This window comes from Lonchura striata, chromosome 19 (assembly GCF_050655825.1).
Source record: "Lonchura striata isolate lonStrDom1 chromosome 19, ASM5065582v1, whole genome shotgun sequence".
Lineage (NCBI taxonomy): Eukaryota > Metazoa > Chordata > Aves > Passeriformes > Estrildidae > Lonchura > Lonchura striata.
This window is the reverse complement of record NC_140721.1, coordinates 3479619-3494719: the sequence shown is the minus strand read 5'-3', so window position 1 is coordinate 3494719 and position 15101 is coordinate 3479619. Positions and strand designations below refer to the sequence as shown.

General features: G+C 50.6%; 1 protein-coding gene across 1 annotated transcript in view; it reads left to right on the top strand.

Annotated features, from left to right (window-relative positions):
* NXN (nucleoredoxin) overlaps nt 1–15101 on the top strand; it is a 47414-nt gene that overhangs the window by 26689 nt on the left and 5624 nt on the right. The window contains exons 2-6 of the mRNA XM_021524904.3: nt 7307–7424; nt 8813–8946; nt 9349–9449; nt 9861–9967; nt 14699–14878. Of these exons, the coding sequence (XP_021380579.2) occupies nt 7307–7424; nt 8813–8946; nt 9349–9449; nt 9861–9967; nt 14699–14878 (640 nt within the window). The remainder of the gene's footprint in view (nt 1–7306; nt 7425–8812; nt 8947–9348; nt 9450–9860; nt 9968–14698; nt 14879–15101) is intronic.

The following is a 15101-nucleotide window of genomic DNA, read 5'->3' as shown; positions in this document are numbered from 1 at the left end:
GAGCAGTGCACCCTGAGATCAGCTGGAGAAAAGTGGCTGCTTTTAAACAGTCTGAGTGTTTGCAGTGATGCAAGAGCTGTGTTGAGTGGAGCTTTTTGTAAGGAAGCATCACAGTGATGTGATGGATGAGCTATTGCATTTCAAAAGGTGCTGTGGAAAAGCAAATTTGCCATCCAGCCAGTGGGTGCCTCAGCAGCAGTGGGCACAAGAGGGTATCTATGATGTCTTGATAGTTTTAGAGGAATCTTTTGTGTAGCTGCTCTGGGGGATGTCCTGGTGCTGACTTGTCATTGCTCTGGCTGCTCCTGGAGCCCTCCCCAGGGTGTGTTACAGTGCTAACAAATACTCCATTGTTTTCCAGGATTTTGTTGGTCTGATTGTGTAAGGTTCCCTCTCGGATTAACCACTGAAAACAAAACAGAAACCCCACTAATAACCTCATTGTGTGCATTAAACAAAACAAAACAAAACAACAAATCCCGATTTCCCTGCTGATTTAAAAGGCTTTTGTGTTTGGTGGGAACTCTGTCTTAACTCAAGGCTTTTCAGAAGTGTTTGTTTCTTAATGATCCAGGATTGCAAGGTGTTTGACCTTGAGATTACTGCCAGCACTCAAGTGAACAGTAGCAGCAAAGGCAGTGGGTAGGAAAGCCATGTTCTGGCAACTGTCCCACTTCCAGTGACAGATGAGACATGGGACCAAGGGAGGCCCTGAACTCCAATTCAACATCCCAGACTCCCGCCCCACCCCTCGCCGTTCCTATAAACAGATGGAAAAATATCCCTTTCCCATAGACAGAAATTATAATTTTTTCTTATTGCCTTTCTGTTTACATAGCTATTTCTTACTCAGTGTTGGTCATCTGGGGGAGTAATTTATAGGGGCCATGGATGATAGACTTCTATATGTGTCTTAAATTTTTCCCACATATGCTTTAACTCCCACTGCCCTCACTGCTTTTTGTGTGTTTGCAGAAAGAAAAAATGTTTATTAAATACCTTGCACATGTGCAAGCCCCTTTTTAAGAGCGGTGCACAAGGAGGAAAAAAACCCATTTATTTGAAATACATGGAGGTGTGTTTCCTAGTTGTGGGTGCAATGCTGCATCCTTAAATTTCTGCATTCTTTGGGCTATCAAATACAATTTGAGGAAAAAAAAATATTTATGAAAAGCATCCTCATGGTGTTGATAGACCAGCCTGTCTGGTGGCACCCTCCCTGCTCGATTTCCTGGCTGTGTTGTTATCTGTATGTTTAGTCAAATGCTGCTTCCTCCTGATCCTGAGATCAAATCGAGCTGCCATCCCAGCAGCTCTTTGAAACCCGCACATGTAAAACAGCCGGGCAGCTCCCGTGTCTGCTGCGGGCCCTGGGGCTTTGCTCTCCATACATCATGTTAACTGCTCTTCAGCCCTGCTCAAATTAAATGTTTTCCTATCAGCTGTGGGCTGTGGAGGATGCAGCCTGTCAGCTGTGTGTGTGGCAGGGGGAGAGCAGGCAGCTGGGCTCGGAGCCCCCTCCAACAAAGCGCTCGGCTGGCACAGCCTGGCAGATTGCAAGGAGCAGCAGCAGCTCTGGGAGCGGGGTGCTGAGGGAGGAAGATGGGAGGAAACGCCAGGACACGAGGTTGGGCTGGCCCAGGTCCCCCATCGCAGCCTTTGGCTCAAGGAACAAAGAGCAGCCCTCGGCCGCCGTGCCAGAAACCCGTGGAGAGGATTTCCTTCCTCACCTCCAAACCTGCTGCTGCTCTGCTCCCTGGTCAGGAAGAACAAAAGCCCAGGGTCTCCCCCGTCCCCCCAGCAGCTGTGGGGTGATGTGGGCAGAGCTGGGCCATGCTGTGCCAGGCTCCCACCATGGAGCCACAGCAAGGAGAGGATGGAAGTGACAAGCACGACTTTTGGGTTGATTTTTTTTTTTTTTTTTTTTAGGTTTTTGTTAGCACCGAGTCACATTGCTGGAATGTCCCCAGCAGGTGCTGCCAGGCCGAGAGCCAGGGGAAAGTGGTTGGTTTTTAACTGGGCTTTCAGCCACTGCAGGCAGCACACAGGGAGGGGAGCGATGGGGTCTGTAGGACCCACAGCCCCGGTGCCCTGCACTGTCCATCTCAGCTGTTCACATCAATCTTGTTTATTGCAATTCCAAATCCTCCCTCCTCAGCTCATTAACGTTCCCGGAGCAGACATCTCTGTCACCATTGTGTTTTGTAATTAGATTTTGATTTACTTTCAGAGAGAGGCGACAGCACAATGGACATGAATTTATCCCCAGCCTCGCTCGATCTCCTCCGTGTCACAGGGTCAGACCTTGGCGTGCACCATCTGGTCTCCCCCCACTACTTGGCTGTGTGCTTTTCCCTCACCACCTTCTCCTTCTGCTCAGGAGGATGCACGAAGGAAAAGGAGCAGTGAGGGAGGGCTGGAAGAGGAGCTTTTGTCCAAGCTGAGCTTGAGTGGTAAGGACAGGCGTGAACTAGATTTAAATCGACAGGGAGAGGGAGCAGCCTGTTGTCTGCAGAGCCTGGGTGGCCCCTGGTGCTTGTAAGCCCTTTAAGGCACGATGTAAAAGCTGCAGTTTAACACTGTCAGTCAGCCAGGACAGAGGGGTTCCCGCAGCGCTGGAGCACTGGGAATGGCCATGGATATCTCAGCCTGGAGCTGCTCTGTGTGGCAGAGCTGGACATTGAGCTCTGCTGGTCCCTGCAGCCCTGGACCAAGGGCACTTTTCCACCTGAGTGCTGCTCGTGTGTTCCTCAGACAGACTTCACGTTTCAGCCTGTGGCTGTTGAATGAGAGGCCAGCAAGAGCTGAGCCCATGCTGTAATGGAAACCCCTCTGTGCTCTCACATGGTCACTCATGGGGCTGCTGGAAGGTGGGATCTTTCCAATGCCTCGCCAGAATTCTCCAGAGCCTTGGAGGTATTGCTGGTAAGAGTGAATTTTTAGAAAAGTGGCTTTACATTTGTGCTAGTACAAAGCAGCAGCCACCCACAGCAGGAATATGTTCATTTATAGCTGCCTTTGAGTATTTAAACTGGCTTTGTCTTCTGTTGCTGGTCAGGGTAGAAGTGTGGATGCAAGATGAGTGGAGACCATTTCTGCCCTCTGCATCCCTGGGTGGAGTCAGCTCCATGTGCTATGGAAGAGGGAAGCGTGAGAGCTTTTATGGTCCAGTTTCACACAACAGCAGAGAAATGCAGCCCCCAAGGAGGGTGGGAGGACCACTTTCCCAGCAGCCAGGGCTCAGTGCACTGCAGGCAGTTTTGTGCTTTATCTCTGCCAGCATTCACTGCTGCAGCTCAGGGTTTATGTGAGCGAGTGAATGCGACCAGGACTGATAAATCAATCAGCACAACCAAAAATAGCACCCGGCAGCTGCTGGAAGTGGGGGATCCCTTCCCCAGCAGAAGGAGCAGAGCAGGAGGGGATTTCATCCGCCCCGGCCGGGTGCCAGCCCTGGGCTGCTGGGGAGACCTCTCGTCTGACACCTTTATCTGGAAAAATTACTGTGCCTGTCTGCAAACGTCTCCCCAGCCTCTCAGCCAGGAATTCCCAGTCATCAGGATGAGGAGAATAATGGAGCCAGTACGGGTGGGGAGAGCAGCCTTGTGCTGCTGCATGGTTGATGTCTGGGGATCACCTCAGCCCTCAGATCATGAGAGATCTCTGAAAGCCTCTCACAGCTGGCTGTGGATGGAGTCATGCAGGGAGCCCCCAGGGTTTGTGGTTTCCAGGATGTCCTGGTGATGCTTTTGTGCAGGGATAAAGTTACCCGAGGAATCTGGTGACTCTGGTTTTTCCACTGGACGGCTGCACTAAACCACCTGCACAGGAGCCAGGGAAGTTCCTGTAAGGCTGCTCAGCCTGCACAGAGGCTTGTGAGGGGCTGTATTTCCTCACTGCTTCTCCAGTGGGTGTCCTGGGGTGAGCAGTGGCTCTAGCAGGCCTGAACCAGGAGTGAAGGGCGCTGCGAGAGGATCAGCTGCTTTCAGGCTGAATAGCCCGTAGATTATTTCCACATCTGTGTTAGCTTTGGCTTGATATCCCACAGATTTGCAGCAGCTGTTGGGAAGCAGAGCAGAGATCCCCTCTTTAAATGGATGATCAAATCCTTAGAGTGTGTGGAGTATGTTATTTCTATGTCATCCTCTTCACGGCAGGAAAAACAGCTTTTCAGAGTTGCTGAGGCAGCACTCTGCCCTGCTGCCTGAGCTATCATGCCATCAGCCCTCAGTCTCACAGCAAGTTGTAATTTGCTTTCTGCATCCCACACCCAGCCTGACACAGAATCCTTTGTGAGGTGTGTGGTTGTGCAGGTACCCATACCAGGGATGCCTTTTTTCTCCTGGATTTCCCTTTCTGCATGGACCACAACCAGCGGGTGTAAGCTGAGCTTGTTCCCTTTGCAGAATCTTCACATGGGCAAATCCTTGGCATTTTACCCTGAGAAAAACTAACTAGCACAATGGTTTGCCACAAGACAGGTTGGGTCATCCCAGTGGCTTTAGGTGGAAGCTGTAGTTGAGGTGCACAATAATGGCACAGCGTGGGAATCGCACAGGGAGCTGTTTTCAGCTTGGCTAAAATGAACCAGCCCATTTCCTAGCAAGGCTCTGCTCTTTCAGGTCAGACCTGCAGTAAAAGGAGCCATCAGGCTTCCTTCCCAAACGTCTGACAGGCTCTGGAAAAGCTGGAATCTGGCTGATGAGGGCCAAGGTGGTGGGAATTGTGGTAGATCCTGGCACTCCTCCTGCGGCGCGTGCGTTTCTCATTCCCCATCAGCTTTCCTGGCGCACAGGGGACTCGTCAAACCAAACTGCTCCCACTTTAAACAGCACATTCCTGGATGGAATTCATATGGTTAGTGCATCGAGACCACTAACTTCCAATTTTTTTTTTGTAGTAGGCTTCAAATGGCAACCCTACTCCAGTTGCTTTGTGTGCAATTGTTGTGTTTGTTCATTGGTGTTGTGTGATGAGTTTCAGGGATAACCCAGGCAGCAAATCTGTTAAAAATAGGAAGTGCTGCTCAGCCTGTAGGAAGCTCTAAAACTTTGGTGTTACCTGGGCTGTGTCTGGGAGCTTTTGCACAGGTGCAGGGTAAAACCTTTCCATTTGAATTGCTTTTTCTCATTCACCCAAGGTGTGACTGAGCATGACATGATGGTCTTTAGGTTCAAGTCTCAGAGCTCAGCGATGGACGTGCTCCCCCAGCATTAAGAGATGTCATGTTGACCTCTTTTGATGCTTTTTGATCCTTTTGACACACACCTGGCTTCATGCTTGCTTGAGGCATTCTCCTCTGGACCCTCACTGGTGAGTGGGAAGTGGAAACTCCTAATTTCATGGGGACAGAGTGTCTGGATTGCAGATTGTCTGCCAAGAGCAGTGCCTGCAGTTTGTATCCAGTGGGATCTGATGGTTTACACATCCTGAGAAGACCCAGGACCAGCTGTTGGCAAAAGCTGCCACACATGCTGGATCTCACAGACTGCCTGGAGCCAGCCATGCCACGCTTGCTGCAGTGCTTTGGGCAGGTTTGCTTTGCTGTTATCCCCTTGTCTGGGGTGTTCCAGCCCCCTCCCTCTGAGCACAGCGAGTCCATGCAGCCTCTTGGCTCTCAAGTGCAGACCCTGCTGCTTCCCCAGCCAAGCAAAACTGCCAGGACCCACCGTGATGCCCCCGGGGAGCTGCTTCTGTATACAAAGGACTTGGCAAAATGAAGTGTAATGTAAGCAACTATTTAAAGAGAACGATCCGATTGCTAGTTGTAATTTCCTTATTGTTTGCAGCACCCTGTTAAATGCCTGTGATCCTTATAAAGAGCTTTTCCCCACCCTTTAAACTTCACAGAAGTGGATTTTACCTTCTGTGTTTGAACACTGTCATTGTGAGGGGGCTGGTCTGTGCTGAGTACAGTTTCTTTATTCTTTTCATGCCCAAGGCCATTTGGTTTGTGAATTCATTAATATGTCTGTTGGAAATGGAAGGCTGGGGGGTAGGACACAAAACCTTGCCTCTCTCTATGTCCCCAGATCATTCCCATCTCGCGAAATGGGATTGCCTCTCTTTGCAAATCAGGAACAGCCATCTGCAGAGTTCTTCCTCTGGGAGCACCTGGGTGCAGTTTCTCTGTGAGATACTGGTGGAAGCAGCAGCACATGATGGTTTTGCTGGCTGGCACTGCTGGGCCCCTTCTGTGCTTCTCCAGTGCCTGGGTTTTATTCTCCAAACTGCAGCACGTTGCAAACACACGGAGCCCGAGGGGCTTTGCAGAGCAGAGCTTGATGTTAGGGGAAGCTGGAGATTAATTTCCTTCCCCATTTGGCTCTTGGTTATGGTTTGGCTTTTGTTTGAGAGTTTGATAGTTCACCACTGGGCTGTCTGGGTTGAAATGCTTGGAGAAATGTAAGGAAAACGAGGTGATGGCAGCAGCTCCTCCGTGCATGGTGGGGAGAGCTGCCCTGCCAGCCCACACCTGCAGGCTGGGCTGTGCCAGCAGCTGCTGCTCCTGTTCCTCATCCCAGCCAGCTTCTGTGCATGAATTCAGCTCTAAATCATCCTGTGCCAGAAGCATATCCTGGGAACGTGGGCCCAGGAGCCTGTGACACCCAGAGGGCTCCGTCCCCCCTGTGCAGAGCCGAGCACACGCCCGTCCAGACTGGGATGCCCAAAATGTGGCCATCAGCCTGCAAAGCTGGCACTGCAGGATGGATGAGCTGGGCCCCCAGGCTGATGTCAAAGCCCTTAATCAGCTCCTGGGAACAAACCCGGGAAGCCCCAGTTGCAGAAGAATAATTTTTTTTTGTGTCTTGGCCTGGTGCTCAGCCTGGCTGTGTCTTGGCAGGGGTTGCTGGTTTGTTTAATGAACATGGAAATGGGAGGGGAGGAAACTGCCAGGGAAGCATTACAAATTGCTTCAGAGCAGTGGCATTAAAAGTATTTGTGCTTACCATGTCTTCTAAACAAAGAGCTCAAAGCATGGCAAGTATTATCCCAATTTTACTTGCAAAAGGTAAAAGCAGGAGGAGGAGAAGCTTTGCCTCTCTCATGGGCAAGCCCAGAGAAGGTGGGAGACACACAGAGGTCTCACCTGAGGTCCTGAGGGGATGGTGGTGATGGTGAGGGTCTCTCTGGGCACTGGGCCAGCAGCTCTTCCTCACATTCCTTCACACTCATCCCTGAAGCACCAGCTCTGTTTCTTTGTTCACCTCTGACCTCTGCTCCGAAAGATGCTAATGCTCCAAAATCTTCCTCTTCACCAAGCCAAGTTTATCTTCCTTATCTCCCCTTCCAATCTCTTTTCCAGCTGAAGCTGTGGAACAAGTACAGAGTCTCCAACATTCCTTCCCTAATATTTATCGATGCCTCCAGTGGGAAGGTGGTTTGCAGGAACGGCCTCCTGGTCATCCGAGATGACCCTGAAGGTAAGACTGGAGTCCCCAGTGCCACAGAAACATGGACACACAGCTGCCTTTTCATCTCGGTTCCTTCTGAATGGCCTGGGGGGGAGGGAACAAAGAACTATTGTCATACTTAACTATTCAAAGCACCGTGCTATTTTCGGCGTAAAATTTTCTGCATCATTCCTGCCAGATCTCATGTTTTGGTTTTGCTTACTGAAAAGAACAAGGAATTTCCCTCCAGGATTCTTGTCTGCAGTGCTAATGAGGAAAAGGTTAGGCTAACTGAAACATGAAGTTTGGATTTTTCCCTAATGGAGAGGCACATGAGGGCCCAGACCTTCCATACCTTGGGAGCAGAATCCTTCCAGAATACTGAGTGGGACTTTTATCACTGACATCACACTCAGGTTAATGCATTTCCCATTATTTAGAAATTAAACACAAAAAAAAAATGTTACTGTTCTCCCTTGCTGAGGTTTGCTGTGCTGGGAGTTGGTGTTAAATCCATCTTCCTCCATTTTGGAAAAATCCCAAATGAGCCAAATTGGGGGAAAAAAAAACAAACAACAAAACACCAAACAAATGTGCCCATACTCACAGATCCTGCAGACCCATAAGTCATCTGCTGTACTTGTCCATCCATTTCTTTTATTGCTGGCTCATTGTTTCTTGGTGCAGTAAATCCTGACAGAGTCTTTAATTCAGTGGCAGGAGCTGTACAGCAGGAACATGTTGTGGCCTGAGCCATCTGTGATGTTTCCTCCTCTCTGGCTGAACACATGGATTGATTGCTCTGGGAGCTGGCAGCAGATGATTCAGAGCGTGTTTGTGTGTACACACACAGCTTGCTTTGGGGTGCAGAGGGTTAGTGTAAGATATATATAGAGATATATGGATATAAACACGCTATCTTTTACATATATATAGCTAAAGTTTGTAAATAAAGACATGTATGGATATGTGTAAGAATATGTGGTTATTATCAGCATAAGGGACAGATTCTGACTGCATTCTTGAGCACGTACCTCCTTGCCCTCTCTTGCTAAAATAAACACAGTTGATAAGGAAAGATGCCTCATCAGGCACAAAAGCAGAGCAGGCTTTGTCAAGCTGAAGGTGTTGTGACGTGGGTGCAGCCTGCCTGAGAGCAAGAGGTGACCCTGGCTGCAGTGCAGAGCGTGGCTGCCTCGCCTCAGGGCAGGGCTGTGGTGGTGCCTGACAGCTGAGGTGTTCTGCATCCCCTTTGGATGGGAATAAACCCCAGCAGGGTTCCTCAGACAGGATCCCTGTATCCTGAATAGGTTTGTTTTTTTTTTTTTTTTTCCTAGCAGAACCTGAATCTGTAAAAGCTGCATGCACATGTTACTGTCTTGTGTCTTCTTTCCACCTCTATCCTGACCCCTCCCCAGGTCTGGAGTTCCCTTGGGGGCCAAAACCCTTCAGTGAAGTCGTTGCTGGGCCTCTGCTAAGGAGCAATGGGCAGACACTGGACAGCAGTGCCTTGGAGGGCTCTCACGTCGGGGTCTATTTCTCTGCACACTGGGTGAGTAGGAGGTGCTGTGCAGAGCAGTTGTGGGCTCAGGGAGAGCAAAGACCCCGGGCTGGTTGGTGCTGAAGAATTGAAGATGCTTTGATCACCAGCACTGCGGTGGCCTCTCATCCCCAGCTGGCCCTGTGAGGGGGAGAGTGGTCAGATTTTAAAAATGGAAGAGGTTTTGTTGGTAACTTACAGACCATAAACCCCAGGCACGTTCAGGCACTGCAGCAAAGACGAGGTCACACCAGTTCATTCGTGGTCACTGGGGCACCTGGCCCTGCTGGTGTGGGTCTGGTCCTGAGGAGGAGACAACATCCTCCTTATGCTTGTGTTTTGCTTGTGTTTTGCTTGTGTTTTGCTTGTGTTTTGCTTGTGTTTTGCAGTCCTCCTTATGCTTGTGTTTTGCAGTGCCCGCCGTGCCGAAGCCTCACGAGGGTGCTGGTGGAGTCCTACAGGAAAATCAAGGAGGCAGGCCAGAAGTTTGAGATCCTCTTTGTCAGTGCAGACAGGTGAGGCAGCAGTGACACCTGTGCAGGCAGGGCAGGTTGGCTCTGGCATCACAGAGGCTGCCTGAGTCCTTTCCCTCTGCCCAGCAGGGACGTGCAGAGGGGGCTCAGCAAGAGCAGCTCTGTGCTTCACTTTGTGGCTTGTGGCTCTGGGGTCTGAAGGATGCTTGAGCTGCTGCAGTCACCACGAGTCGACATTTAGATGCCCTGGAGAATTTGAAATATTTTACTGGGGGAAAAATACACAGTGGACTTCTTCATGAAGGGCTGCAGGCTTTAAATTTGGTCTAACTCTCTCCCAGCTTGATGCGTTTTGGTGGGAGGGATAAAAGGCTTTGCAAGCCAGGTTTTTAACGAGGAAGGAGCCTGGCAAGTGCAGGGCTGTGCATGCCATGCCCTGTTCCCCTTGCACAGGTCAGAGGACTCCTTCAAGCAGTACTTCAGTGAGATGCCCTGGGTGGCTGTGCCCTACGGCGATGAGGCCAGACGGTCACGCCTGAACCGACTCTACGGCATCCAAGGTAGGAAGGGCCACACTGAGGCCCAAATCTCCTTTCCCCCCCCTCTTTTGTTGAGTATTTGTAATGTCTCCTCTTGTTTAACTAAACCAAGAAAACAGCAAAGCAAAGCACAGTGCCCCAGGCAGAGCAGCCTCATGTTTCTGCTCTCCACAAACTCACATTCCTACCACCTGCCAGGCAGGCTGCTAGTTGAAACAGGACTTCCATAAACAACCTAATTCTTCCTGGAAACTTGGAAGCTGTTTTTGGCTTGGATGTTTTTTGTCTAATTACTGATTTATTTGTTTTTTGCTATTTCTTGAAGGTTCAAATTTCATTTTCTTGCTGGTTTATGTAATGCAAAGGCACAGGCCATCGTTCTGTGCAGGGGCTGAGGAAGATGGCATCTGGTTTATGTTAGTGACATGAATTACAAAGGAGAGAGTGTTTGATGTAAACCATGGCTTTGCTTTTACTGTACGTGCCAGTGCCAGAATTCCAGCAGCCCTGGCTGCTCAAAGGGGCAGGGAGAGACTCTGTGTGTCTGGGTGGCTTCAAAGAGTCACAAAGATGATAAAAGCTCACAGCAACCCTTCCTGGGGACTGGCACCTTGTTCCTGCAGGGCACAAACTGCAGCACAGAGGTGTGCAAGGTGACTGGCTGGTGAGGAGAGCTCTGTCATGGAATCAGAATATGCTGAGTTGGAAGGGACCCATCAGGATCATAGATCCAAATCCTGGCCCTGTGTAGGACACCCAACAATCCAACCCTGTGCCTGAGAGCTTTGTCCCAGTGCTTCTTGAACTCAGACAGGTTTGGTGCTGTGAATACTTCCCTGGGGAGCCTCTTCCAGTGCTCAACCACCCTCTGGGTGAAAAACTTTTCCTGATATCCAGCCTAAACCTCCCCTGACTTCATATTGTCCAGGTGGGTGCAGGCTGGCAGAATGTTCATGTGGGGAAGGAGGAGTGTTGCCAGAGGAGGCCCAGGGCTTGGGAAGAGTGACAGGAGAAATAATCCTTCCTTGGAGTTCTCTCCGAGCTCCCCTTCTGGCCTGAGCTCAGGTGCTGCCACTCAGCCCCGTTCCCTGACCTCAGCCCAAGAATAACCATCGGCCTGCTTTAAATAGCCATCAGTTTGCTGCTTAATGACCTTCCCATGAGGCCAGAGCTTTCCAAATTCATCTGTCTTTTCCCCGGCCCGCTCACAACCCTCTCCAGGGCTGGTTTCAGCAGGACTGCTGCCAGTTTCACTGGGACTTTCTGTAAATAAGGTGTCCAGACATGGATACTTGAGCACCAGGCAGGCAGTAGCCAGGGAAACAGTTGTAACAGCTTTCCCTACAACTCTAGAATTCTTAAAGGTATCTCTCTTTGTTGTGTGCCGACCTGAAAATGTAAATACTGGCTGTTCCCCTGCACCCCAGTCCCCTCCTCTGCCCCAGGACCAGCAGCTTCATCTCTGAAGCTCAGCTCCGTGCAGACTTTGGGGCTGCCTGCCTGTTTGCAGTCAGGCTTTTCACACCAGCTGGGATAAATCTTCCTGCAAACATCACCACCACGTGTGGCTATTGCACCCAAATGAAAAATTAGATCTGTGTAACCACGTGTGCATTTCCCACATTCATGGTTGGTGATGCTGCCCCCTCTGAAAGCTCTCCTTGGGGCTGCACTTCTGATCAGTGAGTGTGTCCAGGTTACCATCCTGGTGCCTGGCTTGTGAGTACAACATGAAGAGGTTTCCCTCTGTTTTTTGAAGGCTGGGTACTGAAACAACAGGAGAGTTTGTCTTCCTTGTCTGCTTTAAGTTCCTGAGTGGTGGAAAGTAGCAATAGAGTCAAATCTCTTGTTGTTTTAGTCCTGTGTTGGCCCCTACAACTTTTAAAAACGCAGTATAAAATGCAAGTTGGGTTACAGGCCTTTATTTGGGTTTACTTTGAATGCCTCTATTCATAACTCATGTGCAGTCAGAGGCTGTACCCTGCCACCTCTAGTAAATTGCTTCTGAGTGCAGTGCTAAGAGTCATGTCTTGTGTTGTGGCTGCTTAGAAATAATTCCCCTTTGTGCAGGCAGCTCCCAGTCCTGCCTTGGGTGAAATTCCCTGGCCTTGCTCTCCTCCCAATGGGATGGGGAGCAGTGATGGACTTGATGCTTTGATAGGAATTTTTTGTTGTGTATCTCACGAGTTGCCCAATATTCCCCCTGGACTCTGTGGTGTCTCTTTGGGATTGGAAATGCCTTCCAAAAACTCTTGTTCCTCTCCTTCCCTGTGCTTTAGCCCGGACACCCACAGGTTGCCCTCACAGCCTGGAAGTCACTGCTAGAGGAGATTTCTGGAGCTTTCTTCTGAAAAAGTGAAAAACCAGCAATAAAATGCACCACCTGTGCTGTGGTTGGTGTGGGGTTTGCTTCACTTCGATTGTGATTACTCACCCAACAGACTTCATGCAGATGAGATTTCAATGTCGGGTTTGGGGTTTAATATATAAATATGTAAATGCCTTGCCAGGTTCGGTAACAAACCATTTGGCCCCTGTGTTTTCATAAAATGCTGGCCCCGTGGGAGCCAAATCCATTTTCTAGTGCATAAAATCCAACCAAGACTGTCTATGCTAATTTTCATCCAAGCTTATACAATATTCATTGCAGTGTCTGATCGCTGATTCTTCTTGATAAGTAAATTCTGCTGTTATGACTTAAGGCAATTACCAAATCCCCCAAAAGGCACTAAAATAACAAATAGTGCCTGGGACGAGTGGGGAGGGGGAATTATTTGGGTTAGCAGGTGTGAATAACATTAAGGATGCTTTCCCTGGTCCTGCAGGTCTTTGTCCCCTGAAAACAGGGTGTGTCTTTTAGGGAAGTAGTCACAAAGGTCACCTGAGAAGATGGGGATGTGAATTATCTTAAAAACCATTGTTTTCTGATTCTATTTTCTATTTGTAGTTGGCTGGGTACTGGGGAGGGGGTCGGGTTATCTGCATATGCAAATTAAGCGAAGTGTAAAGGAATGCTTTGAATAGTGGATGAAATCCTTGATAGCTGCAGAATCACAGCGATCTGTGTCTAAATTGGGCCCCTAATTTTCCCAGATCAGCAAAGCTTATTTGAAACCTCTGCCTGGGAGTGCTGCTCAGGCTGACCATGACCTGAGCAGCCTGTCCCTGCTGTATAACGGATGGAAAAGCAGGCGTTTGGGGTGGGGTTGGCAATCCTAAAAGGATCAAGATCCCAATCCTGCGCTCTCCTGGTGTCAGTAGCACTTTGTGCCTCTAAGGGCAGGGCCAGCCTGAGATTTCCCAATTCCTTCCAGTCTGTTTAACCCATCCCTGCCCTGGGGCTACACTGAATTACCAGCAGGTAATGAATGAGCCTTTTTGTGATACAAAATGGTTTTCTTGGCGTACCCTAAGGATCTGCAAGCTCAGCCATTGGGCGGGTTCCTGCACTGCTGCTTAGCACCAGCCCCAGCGCAGGCAGGAATGCGCCGGGCTGGAATGATGGGAATGCAGCCGCTGGCCTGGAGCTGCAGGCAGGCTGGGACACACAGATGGCCGAGTATTTCCTAGAGAAACGCCTCCAGTTCAGAGGGCTTTGAGTAACCCACTGTTGGACAAACACAGCGCCAGCAGCCTGGCAGGGGCACACACGCTGCGTGCCCCCTGCGCAGGAGGGGCTCTGCAGGGTATTCCTGAGGAATGAGCTTTAAAATGAACCTTGGTATGAAGGGCAGGAGTGTTTGAGTTGCCTCAGCTTGCCCGGGGTGTTGCTGAGTGAAGGAGATGCTGCAGAGGGAGCAGGGCCAAGCAATGGCAGCACTTGGCACTAACACTGGTCACTGTGTTTGTCCCCTGGGGCCTGATCCCACTGTCCCCCCTTCCTTCCTTGTGGGATGTTTCTTTGTCTCCCTGATGACAGAGGAGTGGTGTGCTTTCCAGATGAAGTCACCATCGTCAGCTGCTCCTGCTGACCCACCCGTGGCTGTTTTGTGGCCGGAAAGTCGGTGCTTTATCAGATGGGATGGTCACCAGCTGGTGTCCAACCTGCCCCACTCCCAGTGACATTTGATTTGGTGGCTTGTGCTGTGCCTCTGCTGCAACTCTGTTCAGCTTCTCCTTTACGACTAAACTTTTCAGCTCCATAGCTCAGGGTAAAATGTTGCTTTTTCCCAAGAGCCAGACCATCACTGGCTATCCCCTGAGCCACATCCTGCCAGGATCCTGTAGACCTGGACATTCCTGCACAGTTTTATTAGTCTCCAGAGGGATGTGCTGTGGAAATGGCTGGGCCATTAGTGCTGGAGGGCTGTGGGGCAAAAATACCTGGTGTTCTTCTGGGAAGGAACACACCCTGCTTCCTGACCGCTGCTGTCTGCAGGCCTTGTGAGTTCCTGGGAATTGGGCTCTTCCAGAGGCAGCCACATCTGGGCACTGGGATGGTGGTGCAAGAGGGAGGGTCCTCGGGTGGTACAGAGGGATTTGCACCCGTGGGCACCAGACAGCAGCAATCCCTGCCTGCAGCTGGGCAGGGAGAGGCAGGCAATGCCAGAGCTGTCTCAGCTTCCTGCTCGGGCTCCTGGAATCACAGGGCTCTGCTAGGACAGAAACAGGATCCAGGGAGCTTGATCTCCCGCAGAAGCAGGAGGCTGCCTGGGCTCCTGCCAGAGCCAGAGGCCATAGGAAAAGGCCTTTCTCCCACACCCTGTCGCTGGCCAGTTCACTGATCTTCCTCCCTGTTTTTTTCCACCACAGGCATCCCGACTCTGATCGTGCTGGACGCCAAGGGAGAGGTGATCACCCGGCAGGGCCGGGTGGAGGTGCTGAACGACATCGAGTGCCGCGAGTTCCCCTGGCACCCCAAGCCCGTGCTGGAGCTGACCGACTCCAACGCCGTGCAGCTCAATGAGGGCCCCTGCCTCGTTCTCTTTGTAGGTATGGATGGAGCATCCCTGCTCTGCCAGCAGAGCCCGTGCTGGAAAAGGGGGCTAGGCAGCCTGCCAGCTTGGCTCGAGCTGGCCACAGGGCTGGGAACCTGCCTCTGGTGATGACGAGGTCCCTGGGAAGGGATGTGACATCCATTTCCATTTTCCATCACTGTGTGCTCGCAGAAAGGCCAGTGAGGGGAGAGGAGAGCTTGCTGTGGAAGCCCCTTAGC